This window comes from Volvox carteri (genome assembly GCF_000143455.1).
Source record: "Volvox carteri f. nagariensis unplaced genomic scaffold VOLCAscaffold_34, whole genome shotgun sequence".
Classification (NCBI taxonomy): domain Eukaryota; kingdom Viridiplantae; phylum Chlorophyta; class Chlorophyceae; order Chlamydomonadales; family Volvocaceae; genus Volvox; species Volvox carteri.
This window is the reverse complement of record NW_003307577.1, coordinates 568,366-595,773: the sequence shown is the minus strand read 5'-3', so window position 1 is coordinate 595,773 and position 27,408 is coordinate 568,366. Positions and strand designations below refer to the sequence as shown.

At 56.3% G+C, this 27,408-nt stretch overlaps 4 protein-coding genes across 4 annotated transcripts; 2 read left to right on the top strand and 2 right to left on the bottom strand.

Annotated features, from left to right (window-relative positions):
- Nucleotides 1-69: 69 nt before the first annotated feature.
- On the bottom strand, nucleotides 70-10,362 carry VOLCADRAFT_93895 (uncharacterized protein; the record flags this gene model as incomplete). The annotated part of the gene is made up of 16 exons (XM_002953084.1): nucleotides 70-171; nucleotides 818-1,028; nucleotides 2,802-2,971; nucleotides 3,235-3,431; nucleotides 4,034-4,438; nucleotides 4,523-4,663; nucleotides 4,923-5,496; nucleotides 5,910-6,034; nucleotides 7,089-7,371; nucleotides 7,638-7,895; nucleotides 8,229-8,305; nucleotides 8,594-8,703; nucleotides 9,192-9,268; nucleotides 9,891-9,947; nucleotides 10,048-10,120; nucleotides 10,265-10,362. The coding sequence occupies 16 exons, from the start codon at nucleotides 10,360-10,362 to the stop codon at nucleotides 70-72; spliced, it is 2,958 nt and encodes a 985-aa protein (XP_002953130.1).
- Nucleotides 10,363-10,706: 344 nt separating this feature from the next.
- Nucleotides 10,707-13,781, top strand: VOLCADRAFT_105820 (uncharacterized protein). Its single transcript, XM_002953158.1, has 6 exons — nucleotides 10,707-11,057; nucleotides 11,137-11,189; nucleotides 11,448-11,484; nucleotides 11,873-11,947; nucleotides 12,481-12,583; nucleotides 13,055-13,781. Exons 1-6 carry the CDS (start codon nucleotides 10,860-10,862, stop codon nucleotides 13,111-13,113), a joined length of 525 nt encoding a protein of 174 aa, XP_002953204.1. The 5' UTR covers nucleotides 10,707-10,859; the 3' UTR covers nucleotides 13,114-13,781.
- Nucleotides 13,782-15,548: 1,767 nt separating this feature from the next.
- VOLCADRAFT_93893 (uncharacterized protein) lies at nucleotides 15,549-19,401 on the top strand (the record flags this gene model as incomplete). Its single annotated transcript, XM_002953157.1, has 5 exons — nucleotides 15,549-15,681; nucleotides 16,597-16,637; nucleotides 16,712-18,191; nucleotides 18,458-18,787; nucleotides 18,992-19,401. The coding sequence occupies 5 exons, from the start codon at nucleotides 15,549-15,551 to the stop codon at nucleotides 19,399-19,401; spliced, it is 2,394 nt and encodes a 797-aa protein (XP_002953203.1).
- A 2,049-nt stretch (nucleotides 19,402-21,450) lies between these two features.
- Nucleotides 21,451-26,794, bottom strand: VOLCADRAFT_93892 (uncharacterized protein; the record flags this gene model as incomplete). The annotated part of the gene is made up of 7 exons (XM_002953083.1): nucleotides 21,451-21,558; nucleotides 21,749-21,826; nucleotides 22,153-23,734; nucleotides 23,873-24,045; nucleotides 24,631-24,762; nucleotides 25,584-25,719; nucleotides 26,730-26,794. The coding sequence occupies 7 exons, from the start codon at nucleotides 26,792-26,794 to the stop codon at nucleotides 21,451-21,453; spliced, it is 2,274 nt and encodes a 757-aa protein (XP_002953129.1).
- Nucleotides 26,795-27,408: the final 614 nt, after the last annotated feature.

Here is a 27,408-nt window from a genome sequence, read left to right as displayed (position 1 = left end):
GCTTCTAATAATAGTAACATGCGTAGCTACAGCTGCTGCATAATCAGCGTCAAATCAGCAGTAGCACAGCTACTGTTGGATAATGCGGCTGCGGTACCGCTCAATGTTGTTCTTGGTCAGTACGGTCAGGGCCTCCACTTTGAGGGGTTGCTTGGTGAAGGGGCACCGGCGCTGCGTGTTGGATTGGGGTTTCCAAGAGCAGGAGGGGCGAATTTAGCAGGGAAAGAGAGACGGGTTCTTCGAGTTCAGGTATTGAGCACCGGAGGTACGGGTGGAGGAGGGAGGAATACGACCGGCTCAAGGCTGGTCGAGAACGCGCTGGCAAAGACGTTCGCCTTTAGTTCGTCCCCAAAAGTGATGGATGGCAAGCGGAAGGGTTTTTCACGACGTCCCAGCAGAGAGGGGGGAAGAGGGACTGCAGGGTGTGTGTTTCGCGGGTGGGTGGGCGGGCGGGCGGGGAGATGGGGACCGGAATACAATACCCAACCAAAGGAGGGTGTCCTCGTGGGGCCTCGCAACCCGACGTGGTCCACGTGCCGTATGTGTCGTGCGTGTTGAACAGGATGTCTTAGTGGGATGTGTACCCATGTATGTACACAGTGTTGTTATTGCCTTCAGACTCAAATACAAATATTGCTATACAAAGCCGCAAAGAAAGCCATTAGCTAGGACCAGACACGTCACTAAAATCCAACTGCATAAACTGCAAGCCCAAGCCCAAGCCCAGCCCCACGCCCACTCCCCTCCACAACCCCCGTCAGACATAAACCTTCTCGGCTCCCCCCCTTCGCACCCCCCCCCGCCCCACCGGACTCACATTCTCGGCCAGTACGGCCTTCCACGTGGCCAACCCCATGACGTGGCCGTATGGGGAGATAGCGGGATTAACCACCGGCTCCAACGTAATTGGATCCAGAAATCCAGGGAGGGGATTATCGCGCAGGGACTGCTCCAGGAGAGCCGCGGCGTCCTCACCCGCCTCCTCGCACCGCTTGCGGTACCGCTCCGCGCGGGTAACGGCGGACCACCTAATCAGGCAATGAAACCGTTTAGCAGTTAGGCAGCTCAATAGACAGTCCGGTGCTAAATAGGCAACACCGGGGCGAGGCAGAGTTTTAGGCAAGCAGACCGGCAGGTGAATATATGGGCAGGCAGTTGGACAATTAACTAGTTAAAAGCGTAAACGGCAAAAACATTGCGTATGCGAGTAAAAGCATCGCTCACACTTGCGGGTTTGTTAAGTGAGCAGGCGGATAGACAAACGGCGTGCAAACGGTCAAACGGGAAGTCATAGAAAATGTAATCCTTTCCCGCCAGAACACACACACACACACACACACACAAACACAGAAGAGCAAGCGTTTCCTAATACGTGCCTGTTGCCGGCGTACGTCTCTTCGGCATCCTCCTCGCCCTCGTTGCCCCCCGCCGCGGCACCAGAACCCCCGTCGTCATCTTCGTCATCCGCGCCGCTGGTGCGCCGCCCTCCTCGACCGCGACCCTTCCTGGCGCCCCCGCCACCATTGCTAGCGGAGCGAGGAGCGCCGCGCGGTGGCCGTGACCCCGCTGCTACCGCCGAGGCTCCCGCAGCGGCAGCTGCTGCCGCTGCTGCGCCACCGGCGGTTCCCACTGACGCGCCCCGGCCGCCGCCGCCGCCGCTTCCCCCCCTGGAGGGAACCGGCTGGCCTCCCCGTGCTGCCTCCCGATCCATCTTCCCCTCCCTGGACATTCGCATATCCCCAGTCAGTAGCAGCAGCAGTAGCAGCAGCAGTAGCAGGACGGGGAGATGTGAGAACAGTAGAAGGGACCTACAACCCCTGACAACGCGGGTAAGGAGGAGACATAGCGAGATAAGCCTCCACTTCCCAACCTCCTTCCCTGACCTCTTCTACCCCACATCGCCCCTTTCCTCTTTGTTGGCTTAGATGCGACGGAGCGAAGCGACCGGAGCCTCTAAGGCTGGTTCTGTGGTACTGTCGTACAACTGGGTCGCAGTGGCGACTTAAACCTTGCTGCTCTCCTGGTGAAGTCATTCTGCCTTCACACAGAAGAGCATACAGCCTTGTCCAACTAGTCAGCGTGACAGGCTGTACTTGCCCCCCGCCCGCCCTGTCCCTGTCAGCTCCTTGCCTCCTTTCCGCTATCCCCAGTCTTGCCCCAGATGCAGCACTGATCGGCTCGGCCTGGCGTCGGCGGGCTCCCGAGAGGCGCCCCCCCCCCTCAGCATGGCGGCAGGGAGAGACAGCACGCGCGCGGGAGGGGGGTGCTTCAGGGGGCGGGGCTGAGGCGCCCGCACCCGGGGTGAGGGGGGGCGCCCCGCGGGGTCGGCATGGGGTGGCTGCCTGGTCGTTTCTGGTCGGTCGGGCTTTGTCCGGTGCGAAGGTCTTTGGGGCGCGCGGGTGCTGTAGTGCCTCTGTTACTTAGGGTCAGCAGTGCTGTCGTGCCGAGGTTGGGTTTTGGTGTTAGGCGCTGGCGCCCTTTCGCGGTGCGTGCCGGGCCGTCGGCGGCCTGGTGTGTCGCGCCGCGGTCGGCCGCGCGGCCCCCGTCGCTACGGGCGGCCTGCTGGCCGGTTGGGCCGCGCGGCCACTGTTAGGCTTGGCTGTTTGCTCTTCCAGCTGTGTAAGGCCCGTGGCAGAGGTGCAATTCTCGCCAAAATCGTCCAAACCACGCCATTCAGCACCATCGGGTCAGCCAATCCACAGCCACCAGAACCAGTTAAGGGAGACAGTAACACAGAATTATTTTCCCCTGTCCCTCTCCCTTATCCTCTCACGCTTCCCTCCGCTCCCCCCTAGACGCACCAGTAGGTGGTGCACTTCCTCTCCACGTCCAGCGCCTCGATGGCGGCACAAATCTCTGGCTGGTTCAATCCGAAGTACTCAGGACCGGCGATCGCAGTCTTGGGGGGGGGAGGGAGGTCCTCCCCTGCAGCCCTACGACCCTCAATCTCGCCATTGATGCGGCGAAGCACCTGCAACACACGCCAGTTTGCGGTGGACTTCGGCGTCAAAAGCATTTGGCATTGTGGTCGGAAATCATTTCGGTCAACTTGATTTGAAATCACTCCTCGTTAGTTTTCTTCCACCGCTGGAAAACTTTTCTTCGAAGCCGCGCTCTACACCCCTCTATAGCCCTCCTGCTCTTTCACTCGCCCTTTCTTGTTGTTGTCCCGTTCTCCCTCTTCCCTGTTCCCTCTTCCCTCCTTTTGCCATCCCCAGTCCAGGACGCCCTCACCGCCGTCCAGCAGCCTGTGCAGCTCTTCGCCACCAGGGGCTCATCAGGTCTGTCGGCCGCCGTCACCACAAAAGTGGGCGCGGGCCAGTACTGCCCGCACTCGCCCAGGATCTCACAGGTGTGCAGGGTGAGGCTGTCCAGGTCGACCGAGGAACGAAACAACGTCTGGGCCCTGAAGCCCGCCGGGAAGATGTAGCCTGGGAACCGCCAAGAGACAAAAGGAAACATGAAAAAGAAACATACAATGTCGCCAAAATTTCAACAGAGATTGGGTACTTTTGCAAATTTCCGTCTTGTATTTTCATTTCGTTCTATTGTTAAAAGATTGTTTTGAAAAGCATGGCCAGAACAAGACAGGATGGGACATGGCAAAGTTGCAAAACAATCTACGGGATTTATGGGACAGGACACAATACACCCCCACCATGCATTTACCTGCATTGTACCACCCAGATCTGCCAATTAGCTCTCCCACCGCCAGCAGGTCCGCCCGCTTGACGCCCTTCTGCTTCACACGCCCACGACACGTGTGGCCGCTGGCGCTGATGGCGGCGCCGCCGCCAGCGGGAACACTGCTGCCGCCGCCGCCGCCGCTACCGCCTGAAACCCCGCCGCCGCCGCCACCTTTCTTTCCGCCATTACCACCTACAAAAGCACATGTGAAAAAAGGGCTTACTTTGTCGCTCTGTAAGGGCCACCCTAGCATAAGCCCCACAAAAGGGCTTTATGTGAGGGCCACGGTGGAGGGCACATGCAGCCCCGCGATCCCCCCCCGCCCCCCCGGCAGTTTTCAGCCCACCTCCTTTCCCCTTTTTGCTCTTAGCTCGCCGCTTAGTTCGGCCCCCCGGTGACTCCTCCTCGGTCATTGTGGCTTCGGAGTCATCTTCACAAGGAACGTTGGCTGCTGCCATCGCCGCTGTCGGCATCACCGCTGCCGCTGCCGCCTCGTCGGCACCGCCACGGCCCGACGGCCCCGCACCGCCGCCGTCGGTTACTTCCGCTGACGCTGCCGCGGCTCCGGCGTCCGCCGCTGCCGTTGGGGCCTCCATGGGCCGCAGCTGTGGGGCCGCCGCCGCCGCTGCCATCGCCACGGCAGCGGCTGCGCGTTGCCGAGTAGCGCGCGTTGCAGCGGTGCCGCCAGCACCGCCGCCACTGGCGGTGCGTTTCCGCGGTTGTTGCTGCCGTCGCGCGCCTGCTGCTGCGCCTGCATCAACGGGTGGTGGAAGGTAAAAGTGCCCCTAGTTAATGGACGGTGGTGACGTGGGATAAAGTTGACCTGCGAGCTGACCAGGAATGGAGTTGAGCCTCTGCCATTGATCCGGCAGATTCCGTTGGATGCCGGTGGTGGGTGCGGAACCTGAACGATCCACTGAGAAGTGGACTAGGGTGACTAGATGAGGGTGCCCCGAAATACCGGGGAAGGCAGGGTCTGCAGGGTAGCAACCACAGGGTAAAGATATGACCCTCCTGTCCCACACATCGTACATACATAAGAGTGACAGTTTGCGCAACAAAGAGACGGGCTTCCAAATATAGGTACAAAACGGAAGCAGCACACCCAAGCTCCAAAACCACCGCCCACCAAGACCCTTCCCCCTTCGTCCGCTTGCCTGCTCGTCGTTTTCGACTCCCAGGTACCGTAAAACCATCGCTATCGTCCTCCTCCTCAACTTCAACATCTGTCTCACTGGACGATGACGTGGCACCGTACGACGCAGCTGCCCCGCGCCGTCCTCCGCCGCCACTGCCCAGCTCAAAATCCGAATCACCGCCGTCACTGGCGGTCTCCGAGCCGCCGGCCCTCCGTCCCCCCTCCTTCGCTTCCCCTTCATCGCTATCTTCATCCACCGCCGCAGCATGCCGTATCGCTGCCGCCAGATCAGCCTTCGCGCGCCGCGGCCTATGTGCCGCGAGTGCCATCGGCTGATCGGCAGAGGTGGTTGCGGCGGCGACTGTAGCAGTCACTGCTGCTGCCGCCGCCGCTGCCGCGTGGGCTCTCCGCGCGGGGCTGTTTACCTCTTCGTCTTCGCAGGTTATTGCCGCCGTCGCCGCCGCAGCAGCCAAAGCGCCTGAAACGTTCAGGTCGTGGGGACCTTGAAGTTCGTGGCCTTGCTGCAGCGGCTGTTGTGCCGTCGCCGTCATAGCTGCTCGTCCGCCCGAAGCAGGTCCCGACCCCGACGGCTCCGCGCTCCGTCGCCCTTCCGCCGATCCGATTTCGACGGGCATGGCCGTGGCGGCGGCATCGGCGGCGAGACCCGCAGACTGCATACAGGTAAAACCAACCAAGCAGTTATTACCATCGCCATCATCATCATCACCGGCCCCACCGCCAACGCAACGCATATCGCAGGGCTGTGGCAACGCCCATTTGCACTGCAACGTCCTGGCCTTTTCACAAATTGAAGACATTCGTCCGGTACAGCTTTTTCCCTTCAGGTTTATCTGTCATCTTCAAAACACCAAAATCCATTTCTCAGCCGAAACGACATCCATGACACCCCAAGGCCATTCGCCTTTTCTTCTTGACTCACCCAATTCTCAACAGGATGTGGCACTGACCGGCAACTATTATTGATCCCAAAGGACCAACCAACCTCACTACCCCTAAACTCCAAAACCCCTTTTCCTTGTCCTCGTACTCCTAGCTCAACCCCATCTAACTCGCATGCCCTCACCTGATGGACATCATGTTCCTCGCCATCCGCCTCCGACACCCGCCGACCCCTCTTTCCCGCCAGCAGCGGACTCATGACGGGCGGCAGTACGTCATCTTCGTACTGAAGCTCATTGTCGGAATAGTCTGGACAAAGTGTGGCGGTTGGGGCGGACGCTGGGCTGTTCAGCTAACCATGGCAAAACGTGAAAACGGCGTTCGGACGGCAGACAATGGCAATCAGGGTTCGACACACCGTACGGGGCCCGTAAGTTTTTGGCCTTTTTTCGGTATCCCCGTAATGGCCCGTAGGACTTTACGGTGGGCCCCGTAAGGATTTTGGGGCGCGAAGCGCCCCCGTACGGGGCCGCCCCCGGACCGGCCGAAGGCCGGTTACGGGGGCCCCCGTAAGGATTTTAAGGATTTATAAGAGGCCGTACGGCGCCCGTAAAGCCCCCCGTAGGGGAGAGGGCGGACCGATTGCCGACTGCCGTGCAAGGTTGTAGTACCCTTTGACCATATAAAGGATAAGGCCACACACTTGGCAGACATAATTCATATTGCAATATTTAACTACACTTTTCATAATACTGTTATAACTTCTGGTCTGTAACATCCAGCGATGGCAGACAAGGACAATCAACATACCCCGCTAGTGACGATGAGGCTTTTAGTGACAGTGACTACGAGACCGACGTAGAACGAGATACCGTTGAGTCGTGCGTGGATGAGGATTTTGATGAGGAGGAGGAGGACGAGGAGGACGAGAAAGAGGAGCAGAAGGGATGGGCGGCCGCGGCGGCCAAGACGCTTGGCTTTCACTGAGTATGCCGTGTCCCCGAGTGTAATGGTTCACGAGAAAATAACGAAAATAACGATATACAGGGCAAAAAAATGCAAAGCGTCACTTTCCACAGCGTTTCAGCAAAGGACAGTGCCCCCGTAAAGGTTTTGCGGGGATTACGGGGGCCCCCGTAAGGTTTTCGGCCGGTACAGGAGCCTGGTACGGTGGCCCCTCCGTAAGGAAAATTTGGGAGGTACGGGGGAGCCCGCAAGTTTCAGGAAGGTCAGTGTCGAACCCTGATGGCAATACAAGTTCAATACGCAAACTCATGAATTCGCCAATCTCTATAGGTCGTTCTAATAATTGTGAAGCAATATCCATCGAAGCCAAACCCCCTGGACAAAGAAGTCCGCGCACCTGCAGAGTTTGGGTCCTCGACCTCTACCCCTTCATGCTCGCCCTCATATTCCTCGGCCTCTGTCTCGCTCTCGCCACCATCCGCCACGATAGTGGCTCCTGCCATGCCGCCCTCCTGCTGCTGCTCCCCATCAGCCCCTCCTCCTGGCCCCTCCTCTCCCAGAGCATCTGACTCCATCGCCGTGCCCACATCCGCCATTTCCACGTCACCATCGGCACCCTTTCCATCACCGTCTTCGCCTTCCTGCAGCTGCTGATGATGATGTGGGTCGTACTTCGCCGCCTGCAACCGCAAATGACATCACGTGACATGAGGCCCTTTCAGCTCAACACCTCCTGTTCCAACACATTCTTCTTCTCGGCGTCATGCAACAGACAACACATCTCTGGAGATACTAGGGACCGCAAACATGCGCCCAGAACCCCCGGGAAGAGTTGGGTCCGCACATGCACGCTACTCCCCTAACGTTCTGTTTCCGTACATGGAGTACGGCATTATGACACACCCCGGATTATGCCACACACACTTTTATGGACCCCTATGCTCACCCCTAGCCTGGGCGTCATAACCGCGTTAGCGTCATCGCCTCGTGCCCCTCTACCACCAGCACCACCACCGCTAGCTGCGGTCGCTGTAGCGGGTGAGCCGGCGGCCGCAGCCCCGGCCTGGCCGTGGTTGCTGCCAGCTGCAGCGGCGATGCCGGCGCGACGAGTCTGTTGCTGTTGCGGTTGCTGTTGTCGCCCCATGGCACTGATTTGGTGAGGCCCAAGGCGGGATTTGAAGCGACCCACAAAGACCGCGCCCACCTGCGCAACAGGAGGGAGGGGAAATCATATGTGGCAAAGTGGAAAGTGAACTGCCGGCCTGTCCAAGGTCCGAAACTGCTCGAGTGTATAATCGCGATGAAATCATCTGCCCATCGCAATACGGCGGGAAAGCAGGACGAGAAGGAGGAGCAGCCGCTCGAGGGAGGGAGGGCGTGACGGATGGGGAAAGTCTGCTGTTTTAGCAACAGCAGCTGCAGCAGCAGTAACAACGGCATGAAAGCGCCAGGATTAACGCCCGCCAGCCCACTGCCCTTTCCCAAACAAGAGAACAAATGCGCAGTACAGCATCGCTCCGAAACCTGACTGCCCCACCTGGCTCGGGTCCACCAACCGCGGCCTCGGGCCCACCGCCGCACGGCTGCTGCTGCGTGGCCGATCCCGCCTGGGGGCTGCTTGCGTCATATTTGGTGTTTTGCAGGATGGGAAGGGAGCATTGGGATCCTTTAATGCAAGTGCAAGTAAAAAACTGAAATGGAACTGAAGTTGCAAGGGCAAGGCGACACTGCCCGCATGAGCAGCCTTACTGGGACCTCCTTCCTCTTGTCAACCCCCCTCACATTCCTCAAATGAAATAGCGTGTATATCACCCCCCATAAATGTACTCATGCACCTTCCTCTTACAAGGAACGCACACAGGCGCACACACGCCCCTGATGGGCAACGTGGCCCCCCCTCACCAGGCGCATACTCCGCTGCTGCTCCTGTCCCCGGTCCTCCGACACCGCCCGAAAGAACTCGCCGCAGGAAGGCCTGATCGGAACTGATCTTCTCTGCCGCCGCCTCCTCCCTGTCCGGGATATATACATAATATATGCAAAAGGGGCAGCAGTCGGGGTTCAAGGCAGGCGTTCCCGAAACGACTCGAACAGGAGTCTATCACCTATTCAACCAGGGGAGAGAAAACAGACCTAGGGGAGAAAGGAAGTCAAAAGAGATCACAGCGAGGAGTCAGGACGCCAGCGAATGAGCAGAACGCCAAAAGGTCCAAGGCAAACCCCAACTACCTAACCGACCTGACTACATGCATCCCCCCCCTTCCCTTGCGCCATTCATTTCCGCTATATATTTTCGCTTTGCGCCTAAGATGGATCTGTCTGCTGCTGAACTGCCCATCTAATGCCCGAGTGCGGCGACGCGAGGCTCGTTAGTCGCATGCATGCTTCCCTGTACAATTAAGGAAAGCCTAAAACTCCATGTGGGTCGCACGACTTTTCGCTCTTCAACCATATTTAGAAACAACCAAGTTGATCCAATGTCCCGTGTGTCCAGTCTTACCTCCAGTTGCACAGCTCCAGGGCCCTCCTCGCGGCCTCTTCATCCAGGTCAGGACACACCTCCTGAAGCTCACGAAGCTGACGGAACGGGGAAAAAAAGCGTGGGTCACTGAAACCGGGAAGTGACAATGTGAGCACGTGCCAAAACATATGCGGGGATGTGGGACAGGAGAGAGAGGAGTTGCGTTCAAATGTCAACTGCTGAAATCCAAGGGAGCCTCATCAGGGGAAATGGGGAGTTCGGCAAGACAGTTGTGAATGAATATGTGCAGAGGGCTCGGACAAAACCCAGGCGTGGAGACGGGAGACCGTGACTGGGTTGGTCCCAGAAGGGTTGAGCATCATTAGCGGCGGGTTTAGGGTTGGGTGGGCTCGGGGGACTAAGCAGCAGCATAACGCTGCTCGGCAAGTTTGGCGCTCGGTTGCACGCAGCCAAGGTGTAATAGATGGCGGGGGGTGTACGGGATGGGAGGCAAGCAGAAGATAAACGTAACAGCCGTAGCCGGCGGCATACATGTATCTCGCATTCAGGATACAGCCTTGCTATTCAAATGTTTCCAGAAAGGGGACATGGACGGGCATGCGGGAGGGAAGGACATGTTCCGGAAAATGCGAGTTCGGACAGGAAAAGCTCCGACAAAATCACATGCTCGTATAACATGTGGAAGATGAGTTGCAAGTTTCGTTTCTTTAGTTTTACCTTGCGCTGTTTCTCTCGCCGCTCGTACTCCTGGAACATCTTCCGCTGCAACTCTACCTAGTTGGGTCGCAATGAAACAAACAAGCATGTGAGGTCTCCCAGAATCTGGTTACAAGAAGAAAGCTTATAATTGAGCTCGAAACGCCGGCGTTCTTACCCGTTGCTGAATAATGGCTTGTTCATCCTCTGTCAGCTGGCGCTCGTCAAGTTGTTTAAATAAATTCTCGGTTCTGCAGTCAGGCTCGACCAGGTGTTTTATTCGAAAGTAACAGGCAACTGGCCCTCCTTTCTCCTTTACCGATGCAGACTGGTGCCGCCGGCGTTTGGCAGAACCCCCAAGGGAGTGATAACAACATGTCGTCCAGTGGACATACCTGCGACGCTCAATGCCATTCTCCCCGGTTTGGAAGAGCTCTACGAGGTTGACTGACGCCTTGTTCTCCGAGGCCTGAGACTCGCCGGGATCGGCCATATCTATGGTAATGTTAAATTGACTAGTCACTAAAGCACTATGTTTTTGTGCCGGTGCTTATACATGCGTCATGGCGAGCGAGAATGAGTAGTAACTTGTCAGTGCGTGGTCTGTCGTTTTGTTGCGATAATGCAGTTACTGTAGCTAACGGACTCGTACTGTTAATGCGAGGGCAAATGCTGCAGGGAGCTAAACTACGGGCAATTGATGCCTGTGCAAGGTGCGTCTGCGCGCCATGCACCGATTGAATTTACGTACGGCTCGCCGGAACTGCCAACGGAAAATTCCTTGAGGTTGCCAACAAGCCAACAGCACGTTCAATGAGTAGTAAAATGTCATCTTTAAGGTTTTGCGCTACATTTTCATTACATGCTTGGGGTTTACACGCGCAGAGCAACTGGTGACCTACAAACCATAGACCCTTAGCTCTACTCTCAACTTTTTCAGCGTCAGTTCAGCGTCAAGTCCGGGTGCCTTCCTGCATACTAGAGAGAAACATGTCAAGCAGCCACGCCAGTACGAGCGAAAGAAAGGAAGAAGCATGGGACTTCCTAAAAGGAAGCGGACCCTCGAGCGCTCTTTACTACTATGCGCCCCTATCTAAGGAAGGAGTTTTCAAGCCAGGTTGGAACACAAAACGACCCCAAGCGTCCATTCGCCAAGATGCCGACCGGAAGAGTTACGAGGCTTTCAAGGTTGGTGCTAAGCCAAGTTCGTAGCTCCCGGCGATTGTAAGGAAGCTTCCCGCCTCAAAATAGTATGTTATATACGCAGGAACAACGCAGCCTAACACATGGCGAAATCCGCAAGGAAAGGATAATACAATGGTAAGTGACACCCATCGCCAAGGTTAGGTGGCATCCCAGATTGAACGTTCAAGAGTAATTCCGGAATCTTTTGCCTGTGTCGTTCTTCTTTCGCAAGACGAATACTCCTTTGCTGTCTGGCAACCTTTGGATGAGATGGCTCTTGCCAGGCTTCCCAGTTCCCTGCGAGGCTTCCCCTGTTACCACCGCATCCACCGACACATAAGCCTGTTCCCCCTTCCCCTTCTCCTACTCATCGGATCAAAAACTCCTTCGCAGCGATGGCAAGAACCGCTTCAACCCCATATCCCACCAGGTCAGTCTTCAAGTCCATTACGGAATTCACAAGGGGTTTTCCTCAGAACACGCTGAGTCCACTATGTCAGCGTACTGTTTAGCACGGTCGCCTTCAGCACCACCAAAGCCCTTCTCGTCGTCAGAAACATCAGAATCTTCGCCAAAGTTCCGTCTACGCTTTTGCTTAGCTGACAGCAAGCTGACCCAATCTTCCTCAATCCACGCAACTTCCTTCAGCCACATGACCGTTGTTCCCAAGAAACATTCCTTCACTCAATCCTATCCTGGTGATACATCTGCTCTACCACCACCAGCGCAGCCACTTTGAAAGCCCAACTGCCCTTCCTCTGGGCCCCCCTTCACTCTTTTCCCGTCCCGCGAACTCCTCTCAATTCCCCCTCCACCAGTCCATAGGTCCGGATGGGTCCTTGGCTCCCGCCACCGACGCATGGCAACATCAGCGAGTTGGCATCCCCGCGCAGGTGAGCAGTGCAGGTGTGCAGTGTACGGTTCTCCACCGCAGAGACGTCCCGCCCCGTCATCGCCCTGTCCCATGGCTCAACAACTCGTGAGATTCTGTCATCTTTGCGGGTTAGAGACTCCAGGCTCAGTGCTTTGAAAGGGCACATGAACCATGGGTCGGTGATGAACACACTTGGCTGGAGACTTGTATGCATAAACGAATAATTTGGCTCAGGCATCCATGGGTCAGTGATTTAAAAGCCTGCCGGGCTTAGGGCACGGGAAAGCGATGTTGGGTCAGCGTGAACATGAACTGGTCACGTTACTCTGCTTCCATGGTGTGGTGGCCCTTCCGTTTGCTGCGTGGAAAAGCACCAGCTTCCAAAATGGTTACTTGCAACGCATAGGCGGCGGACTGGGGTAAGGGTCCAAAACGGAATCCCGCCTTGGGCTCCCCTCAACGTCTCAGTGACTGAATTCACTCCCTACTCGCCACCCGCCCATCTGGTGCCAACTCCGACCGGTCCGGCCCATGGGGCGTCCACGTTCGTAGGAGCCTCGCTTCGCTGCCGCTGACACTCTGCGAGTACAGGCGGACACGGTGCGCCGCAACGTTGGCATCACCGAACTCCGGAAAGACCGCATTGCGAATGGAGGTGGGTAAGCGTGTTTGTGTTTGGAAGGGGGTTTGTAAAGAAGACGGAGGGAAGGACCTGAATCAGGGAATGGTGGGAGGGGCAGCGGGTCGTAGGGCAGCCAGGAGGGGGGCTTGAGCTTCGGAGGGCAAGAGCGGCCCAATGGCGTCCGTGATATGTGATCTCGATCGTCATTGTCTACATTTATCGCATGTATCGCTGCATGGCGAGTATATCGTTTCTTTTGGAATGCGCCGCCTGGCTCATCATTATAGTGCCTTTGCTTTTTGAATCTTGGGAGCTATATCCCCCTTCCTGGAGCGTATTTCTGGACTGGCGAGATTTTGAAACTTTGCGAAAGTGCACCCCTGGATCACGGTTGCTGTCGCCCCTTCCATCCAATCCTTTTCGACTTCCCCTTGGCCTTTGTCCCTTTCCCCCACTCTCTCTCCCATTCCTTTGGCCGCATGTTTTTTCCTTCCGAAACACAAGGCCTTTCAAAGCACCCCGGCGGAACCATGAAGGAGGTGCTGACCTGGGCTGGGCAGTAGCGCTAGCGCCGGCAGTAGCAGTGGTAGTAGCAATTGCAGGATTTACCTTGGGTGGGGTGCGCTGGTGGGAAGAAGGCAGGCTGAAGTTGTATGAAAAAAGCTACGAAACCATGGTGTATGTGGTGCTATAGCAGCAGCAGGACAAGCAATGTTAGTGTTGTAGCAGGTCTGGATTGCCACAGCTTACCACCATGGCGACAGCAGGCAACGCTCTGCCTGCCGGGGGCGGCATGGAATACCCTTACACGGCTATCGCTAAAAGAGCTGTTATCGTGTTGACTATTGGCAGTTGACGCAAAATACACTGTACGGTGCTGACTTCCCTAGTTTTTTGTTTCAGCTAACGGAAATGCTCTCATCGCTGTGTAGAACAACACGTTTGGGCTGGCTGGAAGACCTTGCCATGCCTTGCAAAATTGTACATTTGTTAATTTATCTATGTATGTGTGTAGGTTGCGTGGGTAAGGACGGCGGGTAAAAAACACTGTCTTAGTGCTGATGAAATCGCTGGTTTGAGATTTTCGATATGCTTTGAACAGAATGTTTGGAGCGACAAAATAAGACAGGGCCAAGCGAACAGAGCGCGGTACTGGAGGGTACGGGTCCGTTGCCTTTAGCTCGGCACGGCCGGTCTCGAGCGCCAGCAGGAGGGTGGGGAGGAGCGCCCCGCGGCCGCGGTTTGATGCCTTTCACGTCAGTCCTTTCCTGCATGTGTGTGTGTGTGTTACATGGTTGGGGGTGCGTGACCCCATACCTGTAAGACTACCCATACGAGCCGAAGGCCCGAGGGCAATACTACAACGCCTAAAAGCCACGGAGGAACGGAAAACACCGCACATCAGCCCAGACTAGCTTCCAAAGGGGGTAATTGAGTTTCGGTGAGCCCACATACGTTCCAACATCCTCGCAAGACGTGCGGGTTCCCATTTCATGGCCTCCAACATGCTCTGTTGATGATCGAATCCCTCTTCAGCACGAATATCAATATAGGCTGGGCATTCCAATAACACGTGTTTTTCATTCTCGATTCGGCTATTAGTACCACAACAGCGGCAAAACCGCTGCCCCCTGGGGACATGGTACTTGCCCCTTCGTGCTCTGTTTGCCTCCAAAGCCCAGCAACATAAACGAAACTGCATTAGCTTACGATGTGCTAAACGAGAAATGAAAACCTTAGCATGTGTTGGCCACATGACGGCTGCGGCTCCCGAAAAGGGCAGCCCCATCCAGTGCTTATACTTCGCCATTTGCACTCCCGGTTGCTTGCCATCTGATGGGTACTCCTCTGGAGTTTTCTTTGCAAGACAGTCAGACGCGTATGGTCCCAGCCGCTCATCAAACGCTCTCTTAGTGCCGTTATCATCGCTCCTTCGGGTAGAGGTCTACTCAACAACCAGTCAACACGCTCCTTTACCCCCACGACTTCTTGCGGTATTCCGCTCCAAATATTGCACTCCAAGAAGGAAAACAGTCGTAAATTGAGATCCCCCAACCCTCCCATTCCGGGTTGGTCAGGGCATCGGTTATCTCCTGCCGTAAAACTGCATGGGCAATGGACCCCACTTGCTTTTGAAGGCGGTTCCAGAAACGGAGGATCTGTTTTACCATGTAATATTGTAAGGGGAGTTCAGCCAGCTCCGCATACAACAGCCTGTGGGATGGCCGTGCCGTCCCCACTACCTGCCTCATGAATTATAATCTGCAGCTGGACTGCGCTATCCTTCAAACAGGCTTCGAACATGCCCTCCGCAAGGTTGGCTTTATCCCGCCGCCTTCCCACCCTGTCCACGACCTCTGCCAGCGCATGTACCTGTAATAATTTAGAAGATCCTTGAAAGGCGAAGAGATGATGCAGTAGGTAATGATACAGTACGTGAGGCAGGGTTGAGGAAGTCAGAGAGTATTCGACACTGAGACGCGAACCCCGTCGCCTGATTCCCTTCAATCGCATCGCGTCTTTGTTCCAGGAGTTGTTCCCGGAAGCGAAGCTGTGCGCCTAACTTAGGACCGTTATAAAGACATACGGACAGGGCATGGACAGGCAGACAGACAAACATACGTTTGTCCGCGTTTGTAACCAGGAGGACATGCAGGCTGGAGAAGCCCGCCGTCCAGAAAATATTTAAAATGGCCAACGGGCAAAATGGAAGCCATTGGACTTTTTATCAGCTCATGATTTGGGAAGTAGCGCCTGCCAACTCTGCCAACAACGATTTTACTTTTGCAGTGGGAACGATGTGGGACGGCAAGCGCAGCGTAAACAAAACTTGCAATGTATTGTTTAATAATGAGAACCCAAGTTTAGCAGGGCTCAGCGGACGCTGCTCTGTATGCATGATGGATCAATTCAAACGCACACACGAGGCAGCCGAACACGGCAATCGATGGTATTTCTTATATAAACGCTCAATCGTCTGGATTGTAGTGTTTTCAAAATGAGTATTTTCGTAGAGTTAAGTGATTTACGGAAAATAAGTAAAAGCACGAATACATCTACTACAATTCCCTACACCTACGAACACGACGCATGGAAGGCGGGCGGCCGTCTCGATTGGCGTATGGCTACAGGTTAGTTACCACCCGATGCCCGAAGAGGTGCTGATGCTGCAGTCTTTTTTCATTGCTGCAGCCTTTGTATTTCTCAACCCAGAGGGTCCATGGTGGCCTTTGACGCATCACGTGTAGGCAACGACACAGAGCTGGGACTGGGGTCCACATGTTTCAACTTCTGGCCTCGTTGCTGCTGCTGATGAGCGCATTTTAGTTGTGATCTACTCGGGCGGCCATAATAAGCCGCGCGCCGGAGAGTGCCGGGGGCAGCTAGCTTTCGTCGCGCAAGGGTTGGGTGCATTTGGCGATGATTATAATCTCGCACAGGGACCCCAAGCTAAAACGCAGGGTTGTGCCGCTGCCGCACTTTCGCCATCTTGTACTGCACTGTCCCGAGCGTTTTAATAGGCTGATCAGCTAATCGATTTCGATAGGAAAAGCGCCAGAAATGAGTCAATCGCTAAGTATGTCTGCTGCGCTAGGGCTGTGCTGCGCCTCAGGCCGTGCTGCGCCCAGGCCGTGCTGCGTGCTGCGCCGTGGCAATGCGGGGGACCTGCTTCACCTGAAATGGAAACGCGCTGGGGTCCGAACGGGGAGATGGCCTGCGCAAAAACACAACACCTGGGTATCCTCTTTGAACGATTATGCAAATAGGAACAGAGCACGTTGTTTCCTTGCTCAAGCTGCACCAGGCCATCCTGTGCAAGGCCACCGTGGTACAGCGATAGCTTCACCTAATACTAGCTCACACAATCAGCAATTTGCAAAGGAGGAGTGGCGGGATGGCTGCGTCAGCAGGCAGCGGACGTCGCGATTCCCATTCAAGCGCTCGCTTTGTGCTTTTCAAGCAAAATGTGATTACTGCCCATAATAGTCACTTTGCTGGTGGTAAACATGCGTTCTTATCCATGGCATCAACGCTTGCTGCCGAAGGATTCGAGGTGCACGTCGTCTCCATCGCAAGCCGGGGGAAGGTGCGATTTCAAGACCCTCGCGGAAAAGCTACGAATCGTCATGGAAAAACTAGTCTTATTGTTCCATCCTCCAGGTTTTGGTACACGCGGCCCTGGTGGGTTTGCTGCCACAACTCAGCTTCTCAAAGCCGGGCGTGGTAACGTGGCTCGAGCAGAAGGTGCATCATCACGTCATTCTCGTCGAGGAGCCCTCTGGAGCTGGTGCAGCTGAGCTCATAAATTCGACTTTGGCGGACAGCGTGTCGTCGTACGTGCAGGGTCTCGTCCTCTCGGAGGACTCGCCTCCAAGGAACACCAGCGCAGAAACATGCAGCCAGAAGGGGGGGACAGAAGTAATTGGCGTGCAGAATACACCTGACGGTGTGCAGAACCGTCCTGACTTCAGCTGCACCCGCGGCCCACAAGCTCCACGTCTTAGCTACAGCAAGGGCGATGCCGGATGTAGACGCGCCACCAGCAGTATCGAGGGCCGCAACCGAGCGCTGCCGCGGCATGGAACCTGGGTCATCATTGATGCGGACGAAAGCCAGAAGCTGCTGCCACCGCTGCAGCGGCTGCCGTGCCCTCAGGCCCCATCCGCGCTCAGCCACCCGCAGCCGCCAGCATCTGGGACATTGCTGCCGGCACCCCCACAGCAATGCAGTGACTACTACTACGACGACGACGACAACGGCGATGGCTACAACTGCGCTATTGATGTCCATATCCCATCTACAAGCACAAGCTCCCCTATACATGCAGTCAGCAGTGGACTCCTAAGCTCAGGCTGTACTAGGAAATCCGCTGGGGCGGCGGCGCCCCTGCCGCCACCTCCGCCTAGCACTACACTTTTTGAATCTCTTGTGGCGACGGCGCCGCCGCGTCGGTGCCTCGCCTACGTCCAGAACGTGCATTTCCTGCCCTTGGGTCCCAGTGGGACGGGCCCACGTCATGACGGCCTGTTGGCTGCCTGGGCGCGTCTGGGTGCCGTTCTAGCGGTGTCGGAGTTCATTGCCTGTTATGTACGGCAGCACTGGCCTCGGCAGCTGGCGGCTGCAGGTGTAGCGGCGACGCCAATGCCGCCAGTGCGCGTGGTACCGCTGGCTACGTGGCGCGTATTCGGGGCGCCTCCTTTCCCCGATTTGGCTGCCGAGGCGCTCCCGCGGCTGGCGGCCTGGCGAAATTCATATAATTGTTATTATCGGCACCAGCGCCAGCACCAGCTGCCTGATTCGTCGTGCTTGGCGCCTTCATGTTCCTACCGGGGCTCAGGGTGTAGCTCAGCAGCAGCACCCGCAATTGCAGTTAAGGGGGATCCGTTGCCGCAGTCGGTCGACCGAATGAAGAGGGGCCCGTATGACTTGGTGATGGAGGCGGAGGCCGCAGCCAGCCCGGCGGCGGAGGCCGCAGCCAGCCCGGCGGCGGAGGCGGCAGCCGGCCCGGGGGCGGGAATGGCTGTGACAGACGCAGTAGTGGACGTGGCCGTTCTTAAGTTTACACGGGAGAAGGGGGCCGCTGTGGTGTTGGAGCTGGCGCGGCTGGCGGGCCGGGGGGTACGGTTCCGGGTAGTGTCAGGTGGGGAGACCAGGAGGGAGGGCGGAAAAGGAGGGGGAGGACGGAAACGGAGGGGGAGGCGCGGGTTGTCCTGAGCAGCATCCTGCCTCTTCTCCTCACATCAGCAGGGATCCCCCTCTAGCTCCTGTTGCTGGCTACGGCGTTGCTCACTCACGGCGGTGGCGGCGCCACTGCCTGTGCCAATGCAATGGATTGCCGCCTGGTCAACGGTTCCGATTGAGGGTTGGCCCCACCCCATCATCTGTGGGCTGCTCCATGTTCTGCAGGCGACCCAGCAGCCGCCGAGATATTGGCACCGCTTATGCGGTCTGGAGCAGCGCCGCAAGCAGCAGCAGCAGCAGCAGCAGCAGCTGGGACCGCGGCTCCCCTGGAGCTCTGGGAGCCGCAGCCCGACGTGAGCCGCGTGCTGCGGGGCTGTGTGGCGGTGCTGGCTCCAAGTCTGTGGCTGGAGGCATGGGGCATGGTGGTGACAGAGTCGCTCTTGCGGGGACTGCCAGTTTTGATTAGCGATCTAGGTAGGGGGCCGTCACGCAAGAGGCATGGAGGGGGCGGGGGCTCGGGGGAGGTAGCGCAGCAGCTCGCGCTGGTGCTGGGAGGTGCACAATTGCAAAGATTGCGAAAAGATGATGAATGTTGTGTTTTTTTACGTGTTTGACGAACCCATCCTCGTGGCACAGGGCAATCATGTACGTGTTGGTTACTCCTCGTACGAACGCACACAATTGTACATACGGAACCGCACAACTATATGCCGAAAGGGAACCACAGCAATGTCCTACCACGTACCGTTCCACCCACAGGTGGCCTTGCGGAGGCGGGTATGGGCCTCTGCCACGCAGTGCACGTAGAGCCCATCCGGATCCCGCTCGACGGTGATGGCGTGCCTGATTGGGCTGCCAGGACGTATCCTAAACAGGACATTGACGCGTGGGAGCGCGCGCTGTTGTCGCTCCTGCTGGGCGAGGATGGGAAGGGTGCTGGGGCCTGCAGTGCCATCGGCCCGGGGGGTAGCAGCAGTGCTTGCTGCGATGGTGACGGCAGTGGTGGTGGCAATGACGGCAGCGGCAGCAGCGGCGTTGATGAGTGGGAGCGGCTGAGCCGTATTGGCCGGGAGGCAGCTCTGGCGCACGTGTCTCGTGCAGAGGAGTTTCTGGCAGACTGGCTGACGTGGCTTGATGACCTGGCCATGGAAGGAGAGGGCAGTCTATGACCTGCACAGAGAATTAAAAATAAAAGCGGCAAATCAAAAAACTACCATGACTGATATTTAATAATAGAAGCAATAGAAAAAAATCTAAAATAACATTAAAATATATGACCCCTGGCTGCTGTGAGTATTGCAAATGGAGAGACGATTGCTGGCATTTGGAGTTGCGCTGCGGGCGGGCGTGTCCTTCCACGTCCAGGTGGAGGTGTGCGGTAGGTGGCGTGTGCATGTATGTACGTGTGTGTTTTCTCTATGTCGTTGGCCTGCGCAACGGGTTGCAGGTGTGTGCGAGTGCAGGAGCAGTGTGCAGTAGCCGTCCAAGCCCCCAGTTGTCTCGTTGCAGACCCTTGGTGTTGTTGTTGTAGGTGTTCTACGTGCTGCTTGCTTTTTATTAGACTGTTGGAGGTGCCAAGATGGCAAGCAAGAGCAAGCAACGATGAAGAGGGCCCGGGAGCACTAAGGAGCCACTCGAGGCACACGGTATTATGGTGGGACTAGAGGCGAGCCGGCGACGGCAAAAGCCCATTCGAGAAAGGCGAGGCACAACTGACGGTAGCTGCTCAACATCTTGCAGTTGCATATGCGGATTTGTTCCCGAGTCCCGACGACAAGATGAGATCGGATGGGACGGAACATGAAGGATTCAAGCATCAAAGCATCGTATCCACCAGCCCGATCAACACCCTAGGGGCACCATACGGAGCGTTTCACCACCATCATCACCACAACCGCCACACCGACACCACCATAACATCATGACCCATAACATCATCATCGCGGCTGCCGCCCCAATTCATTTGCTTTCTTCCCCCAGGGAGTTGAAAGCTTCTTTGCATTGTTTCACATGGCTCTCATGTACATACACATGTGCAAACGAACAAGCACACAAATTACAAGCATCCAACGTTCAAATCCTGTACACATGCATGCTCAAATGGATGGTAGGTTGGTACGGTTGGAAGGCCGCTGCCGCCATCACTGCCGGATTGCCCCAGCAGCAGGGGGGCCACCACCAACGCCACCAGCTCTGCGGGCGCGTTGACCACTGCCGCCGCCATCGCCATCGCTGCCATGGAGGATTGGACGGGTTGGAAGTATTTATTATGTCACACCGTAAAGTAATGAACTGTGCTTTACAGTGCGCCCCAAGAGGCGAAGACCACATCACATCCAAAAATGTCCCCAGGCCGCTCGCAACTAGGCTTTATCGGGGTCTGTCTACGGCACCAGTCCATCGACACGAGATGCGCTACGTCAGTCAGGGCTGCGCATGCATTCACAGTGACTGATGCATGAGCGCCGCCGCGAAGCAGCAAGGGCAGAAAGCAGCTGGGCAGGTCCAAGTACACACATAAAACCTGCACTATGCATCAGTACCCACATGGTAACAGATCCCAATTCCATCCTTCACACCACAACAACAAACGCGACTGTGATGACCCGCACACACTCGTATGCCAAATTCATTTTCCTCTACCTTTTAGTGCTGGATCGGCTATAATGCGCAGTTCACAAGCCCCTGGTCCACCAATCCATATAGCTATTCATCTATTCCATTCCTCCCATGCCCCTCCTACAAGCCTCCTACCTCTACACCATCTTTGTCGCTCCACCACACAATGTGACACTCCTACTTCTACTCCCACTCCTACTCCCGCTCCTACTCCCACTCCTAGCACTATAAGTTAACTGTTACAGCAACGAACAAAAGGCACGACATCATGTTTCCAGTGGACAGCGCTGTCCAAGGTGGCGAATAACGAGAGACCTTTATCGCCCACAACCAAAACTTCAATGAGGAGCACAATATCCTGGAATAGTGCGGTGGCTTAATAATACGGTGCGTGTGGAATTCTGTGTGTATGTGTGTGTGTCTCTGATACCACCGGGTATCACCGCCAAGCTTAACGTATGACGCCGACGTGAAGTCGCCTCCCCCCTGATCAGGTGCTTAAGGCTTACGACTTATTGTTTCATTATAGCCCGCATGTGTTGAAGGGCCAACATTGACTTCTTATTGCTCTTGGGGGAGCCTTTCGTTGTGTTCAGCCCTTAAGCTCGGCCGTCATCGTCGCCGCTGTCGTCATAAAAGAGCGGGCCCATGTGGGTAATCTGCCGCCGCAGCTTCATGTTCTCATTTGCCAGGTCTGCAATTCGAACCTGCGTCGGCAGCCAATTCAAAACCGGAAGAATTAACAAACAAACGCAAAAAAACGTGAAGAAGTAGACGTCCAGAACAGCAGCGATAGGATTCGTCTTACACTCTTCCTTTCCCCCGGGACCGACGCATCACGTCCGCATACGACGGTCCCCATTACAAGAGGCCCCCTAACACACGCACACGGCACACCTTGGCTTCAACGAGCTCCTGAAGAAGCGAACCGTCCGTACGGCGTCCCAGTTCGTCCTGGTACTGCCGAAGCCGTAACTGCGATACAAACCGATGACCCATGGCACGGTGGAGTGTAGTAAGGGTTGACGGTGGGGAAATGGAGTTGGGATAAGGGTGTGAGGGAAAGAGTGAGAACACGGGGTGGAAGAGATTCAAAGCTGGAGCAAAGCAAAGCAGGCTCCCGTAATGCATTGCCCTAGAAAGTCCCCACCTCAACTAACCCAACCAACCACCCCAACCAACCAGCCGGAAGTATCCATCTGTCAGCGGTCGTCTGTCTAACCCTCATTGTCCATCTAACCCCCAACTCAAAAAGTGCAGCCTTAATAAACTCTACCTCAACGCAACGCTCCGAAACGCACCTCCAGTCGTTGTGCCTCACGCAAAGCTGACCCACGGGCCGTCTGCGCCCGGCCCAATGCGTCTTGCGCCGCCAGTGCGCGAGACCGCCATTCTTCCCGTTCATGAAGTAGATCCAGTGCAAGCTCCCGTAATTCAACCGCCTCCGTGGCACCCATGATGGCGGCTTCCAGCGCCGACATCTCGCCGCCAGCGCCACCACCGCCGTACTCACCGGCAGCAGCGGCGCCGCCATTGGCCAGCGACACCTGACTAATTGCTCCCGTCGACGTTCGGGCGACGGAATGGTTGGACGAACGACCCCAGCCCAAGCCGCTGCGGAGCCAGGTGCCCCAGCCGCCGCCGCCTCCGACGGCGGCGCCACCACCGCCGCCACCACCCTTACCCGCGCTAGCAACGATATCACTGCAGGTGCTCGCCGCGCCGCTGGGCCGCGCAAGGTTCCGTACGCTGTCTAGCACCGCCGGCGGGAGCTGTACATTCAGCGGCGAAGACATGGGCCCAGGGCCTCGGCCTCCGGCGACGGGAGTGGTGCCCGTGAAGCTGTGGATCGCTCGCTGGCTGGCGGCGACGACGGCGGAGGCGTAGCCGCTGCCACTGGCCCGGACGCGCCTGCCGGCGCCGGCACCGCCGCCCGCCGTCAGCACAGCCTGCGACAATGACCTCTCCGCCTGCTCATCCCAGGAGGCTCGTAGATCGATGGTGACGGCGGCGGCCTGAGGAATGATGCTTTCGCTGTCGGACTTGCGCAGAGAGCTCAAGCGCGAGTGCAGAGCCGCTGCCGCCGCCGCCGCCGGCGTCGACCCACCGCCGCCGCCGTTTCGCCGCGGCACGATGGCCGACGTCACGGCGGCCGTTGCGGCGGCAGCGGCACCGCTGGCAGCTGCAAATGCCGTCGTCCCCGGCTTGTTGGCACTTCCGCCACCGCCGGTGCCGGTTTTGCGCTTAAACACGCCCAGACCATGGCTCTTCTCGTACCCGCCGTCGGCTCCCAGGTCCTGCTGCGGCGATGGCGTCTTGCCGCCTGATGCCGCCGCCGCCGCCGCGAGACCCCCCACCCAGGTTCCTGCGGGGCCGCCGGACGGCTTCCGCTGGTGATGCTGTCCACGACCCGACGTCGACGGCCTGTCGCCGTCACCGTCCGGCGTGGATGCCACCGTATCCGGGACCGGCGTCGCACCCCACGCTCTGACCTGCCCCGACGATACTGTCGGCGCCACCGCCGCCGCCAGGGCGGATACTGCGCCGGCTGCGGCGCCGCCGTACTTGGCCGCACAGTTTACCGCGTCCTGGACCTGATTGTGACCCTGCCTGCCGCCGCTATCGGGGAAGAGGGCGGGGCTCCCTCCGCCCCCCGCGCCACAGCCGCCGTCGGAACCCCCCGTCACTGATGTCGCCATCGCACTGCCGCCGCCACCGCCACCGCCGCCCACACCGGGCGAGAGGCTCACGCGCATTAGGTTCTTTAAGAAGCTTTGAGACGACGGCCTGTCCTCGTTTAAATGCTGCTGCTGCTGATGTTGTTGTTGTTGTTGCTCCGAGGCCGGTGCGGTGCTAATGACGAAATACAGAGTCCCGCTTGGCCTGCGGTAGTTGGCAGTTGGCAGTTAATAATCGGAGTCCGTTGGATTAGATAGGTGCTGGAACTAGAATTTTGCTATTATCAACCATAAATCCATCCTAAATATGTGATTGCTAATTATGTGTCCCAAATTTACTCACTGCAGCGGCAGTGACACAGTTTGTTCCCTCGCCTGCCCCGTGTCGCTGCAATACTTGGTCATGTCCACCAAGGCGGTCTTGGCCAGGGTCTTGCCCCGTTGCTGCACCTTGAACTTGCACTCCTTGGGCCGAAAGCCGCTGGGGCAGCTGGGCGCCGCATGCAGGGGAACTACCTGTCCGGGGGGATTTGCGCGGATGCGTGAGCCGTTCGACTTTGTCTTTTCCGGAGCTTTCCGGCCCTAACTTCTGGACCGTTCGAGTTCGAATCCTTTCGGGACTCTTTTCTCCCTTCTTTATCACTTTGTTGCTACCCCATGTTCATGTGTCCTTTTCCTGCTCTTCGATGGATAGCTGCTGGGCCCCCGTTCCCAGAGTAGCAGCCGCCATTCCTTGCTTCCGGCGCCGTCTGGGAGTCCCCACGCAGCCGCAAGCTACAATCACAAATCACACGTCATATTGGTGTTGTGCTACCCAGGCAGGCAGTGCTCCCGCCGGGGTTCCTAAAGCGCTGTAGGTGTGTCGTCGCCTTCGCAGGTCACCGATACTGCTGTTGCCGGTCTGAAGCGCCTGCCAACATGCTTACGCTGCTGCGACACAGATTCAATTTTACCATCTAGAAATAGTTTCGAATCAAACGCTCGCGATCATGTGCGATGAGACCAAACGTGCGGAATTGCACATCTCCTCAGGTGCACACCGCACATCTTTTTTTCTCACGGAGGATTTTCGTTTTCATTTATAGCTGAATGCAGGCACACCTGGGCAAAGTACGTATCCGACCAGCTCAGCACGGTCTTTCCGACGCTGTCCTCCGTGACATGGGTCGTATCCCCGCGAACCCACAGCAGCACACAGGGATGATCGGGCACGTGCTGCTTGACATTCATTACCTCTGAATGACAGGGAGACATTAGGAAGTTTTACAACAGGGAAGGCGGGGAATTACGGGGGGAGAGAAGGGGGGATGCGTGATGGGATCCGGGGAAAGAGGTGGGATGTGTGGCGGAAGGCGGAGGGGCGGGGTTAAGGGGATTAGATCGGGTTCGCAGGCCGCAGTGGACGGCTAGATGGAGGGAGTGAGGGAGGTAGAAGGCATCGGATGTTAGCCTCCTCAGTTCTAGGTTGGGTGGGGTAAGGCTGGTTTGCAAGTGCAATGCTGCCGCTTCACATCATGAGACAAAAGCTCCACGAGTCGACACGGATTGCAGCTTGGAAGGATGGCTCTTTGTGACGCAAACGAGACTCGCCTGCGCGGAGCTCCGAGATGACGATGTGGAAAGGCACCTGCTTTCTGCCACCCAAAGCACTGGGACGATCGCCACCACCCCTCGTAATTTTATTTCGTGCGCCATCAACGCTGTTTGACAACCTCTCTAGCATTGCATATGTCCGTAATGGTGTTTGAGGAATCCTTTTTTCTCCTATCGGCAATAATGCAGTTTCAATGCATATCTGTTATAAGTCTTTAGTACTGGATATAACCCAATTTTCCTTCTCCTGCGAGTATTAATGCAACAATGATTTCGCTTCCTCACTCAAATGACCGTTCAAATGCATGGCTCTTCACAACAAGCATAGGCATCGAAGCATCTGAGCGTTAACTATATTCCATCGTCGTGAAGAAAGACAAATCCCTCTTCGAATTCAATGGGCATACGTGCCGTACTGCCTATTGCGCAAGGCCCCCGAGCATATCAACCTCACGACCAACCTTCCAGATGGACAGGAGTAAAACTTCCATGAGGGCGTGTGAATTCTTGACCGATGCGGAGCCAATTCCAAGCTGCTGCAGCTCCTTGATGCTGTGCACATATGTTATGCAAGCGTGAATCCAGCTGGCAAAAGTCCTGCATATGTTGTCGTAGCCTTATTCAGTGCATGAAGGACTGTTCTGCCACGAGGAAAGCGACAGACCCTCTCCTCTGGGTAAAGTGCTTAAAAGGTACTGTGTAACTGACGGGAACATTAAAGCCCAGGCTGCTTGTGAAAGTCAGACGGCCATATTGGTCCTAACATGCGGAGTGCTATCGCGTCTAGGCTTGCCCGTACTGTAAGCGTCTGCAGTGATGATGCGATAGTACTGCTATGTACTAAATGAAAACTTAAAGATCAGCTCCTTGGGCGCTGCAAGCACTGGGCGGGACTGGGGGCAAGCTCCTGAGCGCTGGATTGTCCAGGTGGCCTATCCACTTGTTGCCAACCTCGCCGCGTATGAATCCGAGTCAAGAGAACAACTTCCCCAGTGAACCTGCAAGCTGATAATGCTCTTCCTCGTTACTTCTCTGTTTAGCCCGGAGCGTTGCGCTCTTCATGGGCACTGCGGCACATGGCCACGGACGGCAGCCAGCGGAAAACGTCAGCACGACTCACTCTGCCAGCTAGTGTGTGTGTGGTTGTTACAGTAGCCAGCTAGTGGCTCAGGAAAGCAGCCGACCACACCCTAACGACCTTCGCTGAAACGGTCAGCACTCCGGAAGCTGTGACCCAGTCTTAACGGTTGTCTGAACCCGCCAATGAAGGCATACGCCATTGCCGGACAAGGACCTATATAATTTTTCCTGGAGCTATCAAGAGCTAGCGCGTGGTGGTGCTGGGACAAGACAGTGGAAATATGTGCATTTGCGCAACGCGGTGGTTACCCTAGCCTACCTCCGTCCCAAAATAGAATGCGTACTGTAAGGATTGCGATGGGCATGGGAGCAACCGCAGTAGTACGTCCATGACTGCCCAGACATGGTCCATAGAGCAATCTCCACGATGCAGGGATGTAGTGGCCATGCTGCTATGAGATGTTATGTTAGCAGCCCGTATGTCGTACGCTTGTTACGCTTTATCGATCGATATACAGCTGACGTACGAGACAATGGGAAGTGGCCCAAACAGGCCAGAGAGAACGAAAGCCACTCCCGCTCCTGCAGTCATTGAAAAAGGACCGGACCGCTCCTAACTCCTAAAAAATCGGGAAGCGTAAGCTAATTTTACTTGTCGAGAAACTGGCGTAAGCCAAGAGAAACGGAATTGTTTAAACTCAATTAAGGATTATATTGCAAATAAAATGTTTCGCATAAATAGTTAAGCTAGTGTTCATCATCACCACGCATCGTACTTCTCCAATCCTAGCCCCGTTAGCTCTCAGGTTCCGACAAGGACTAACATGAGCTCCAGAAGGTCATCAGTTCACTCGAAACATTACAGTCATGTTCATCCGTCCATGATTCCCCGGCTTCTAGCGAAATGTGTGCACCTTGTGGAGTTTGCGAACGTACGGTAACTTGTAACCTCGTTGTTACTATGGAAAACGGCTCAGCCATAAGAGAGCAATTTGCAGAGATATTATATTATAAGTTTCTCATTAAATTATTATGATAACTGTCCTCTGCAATTTGACCTAAATAGTTTCGCGTAAGGACGAATCAGTGCCAGGTAGGGTACTAAGGTTCCAATCAAGAAGGCTGGCTTATTAAATATTTTTCAAAATATTAAGCGCTCGCCATACCCATATTAGCTGGAGCAAGTAAGCGCATTCCCAAAGGATG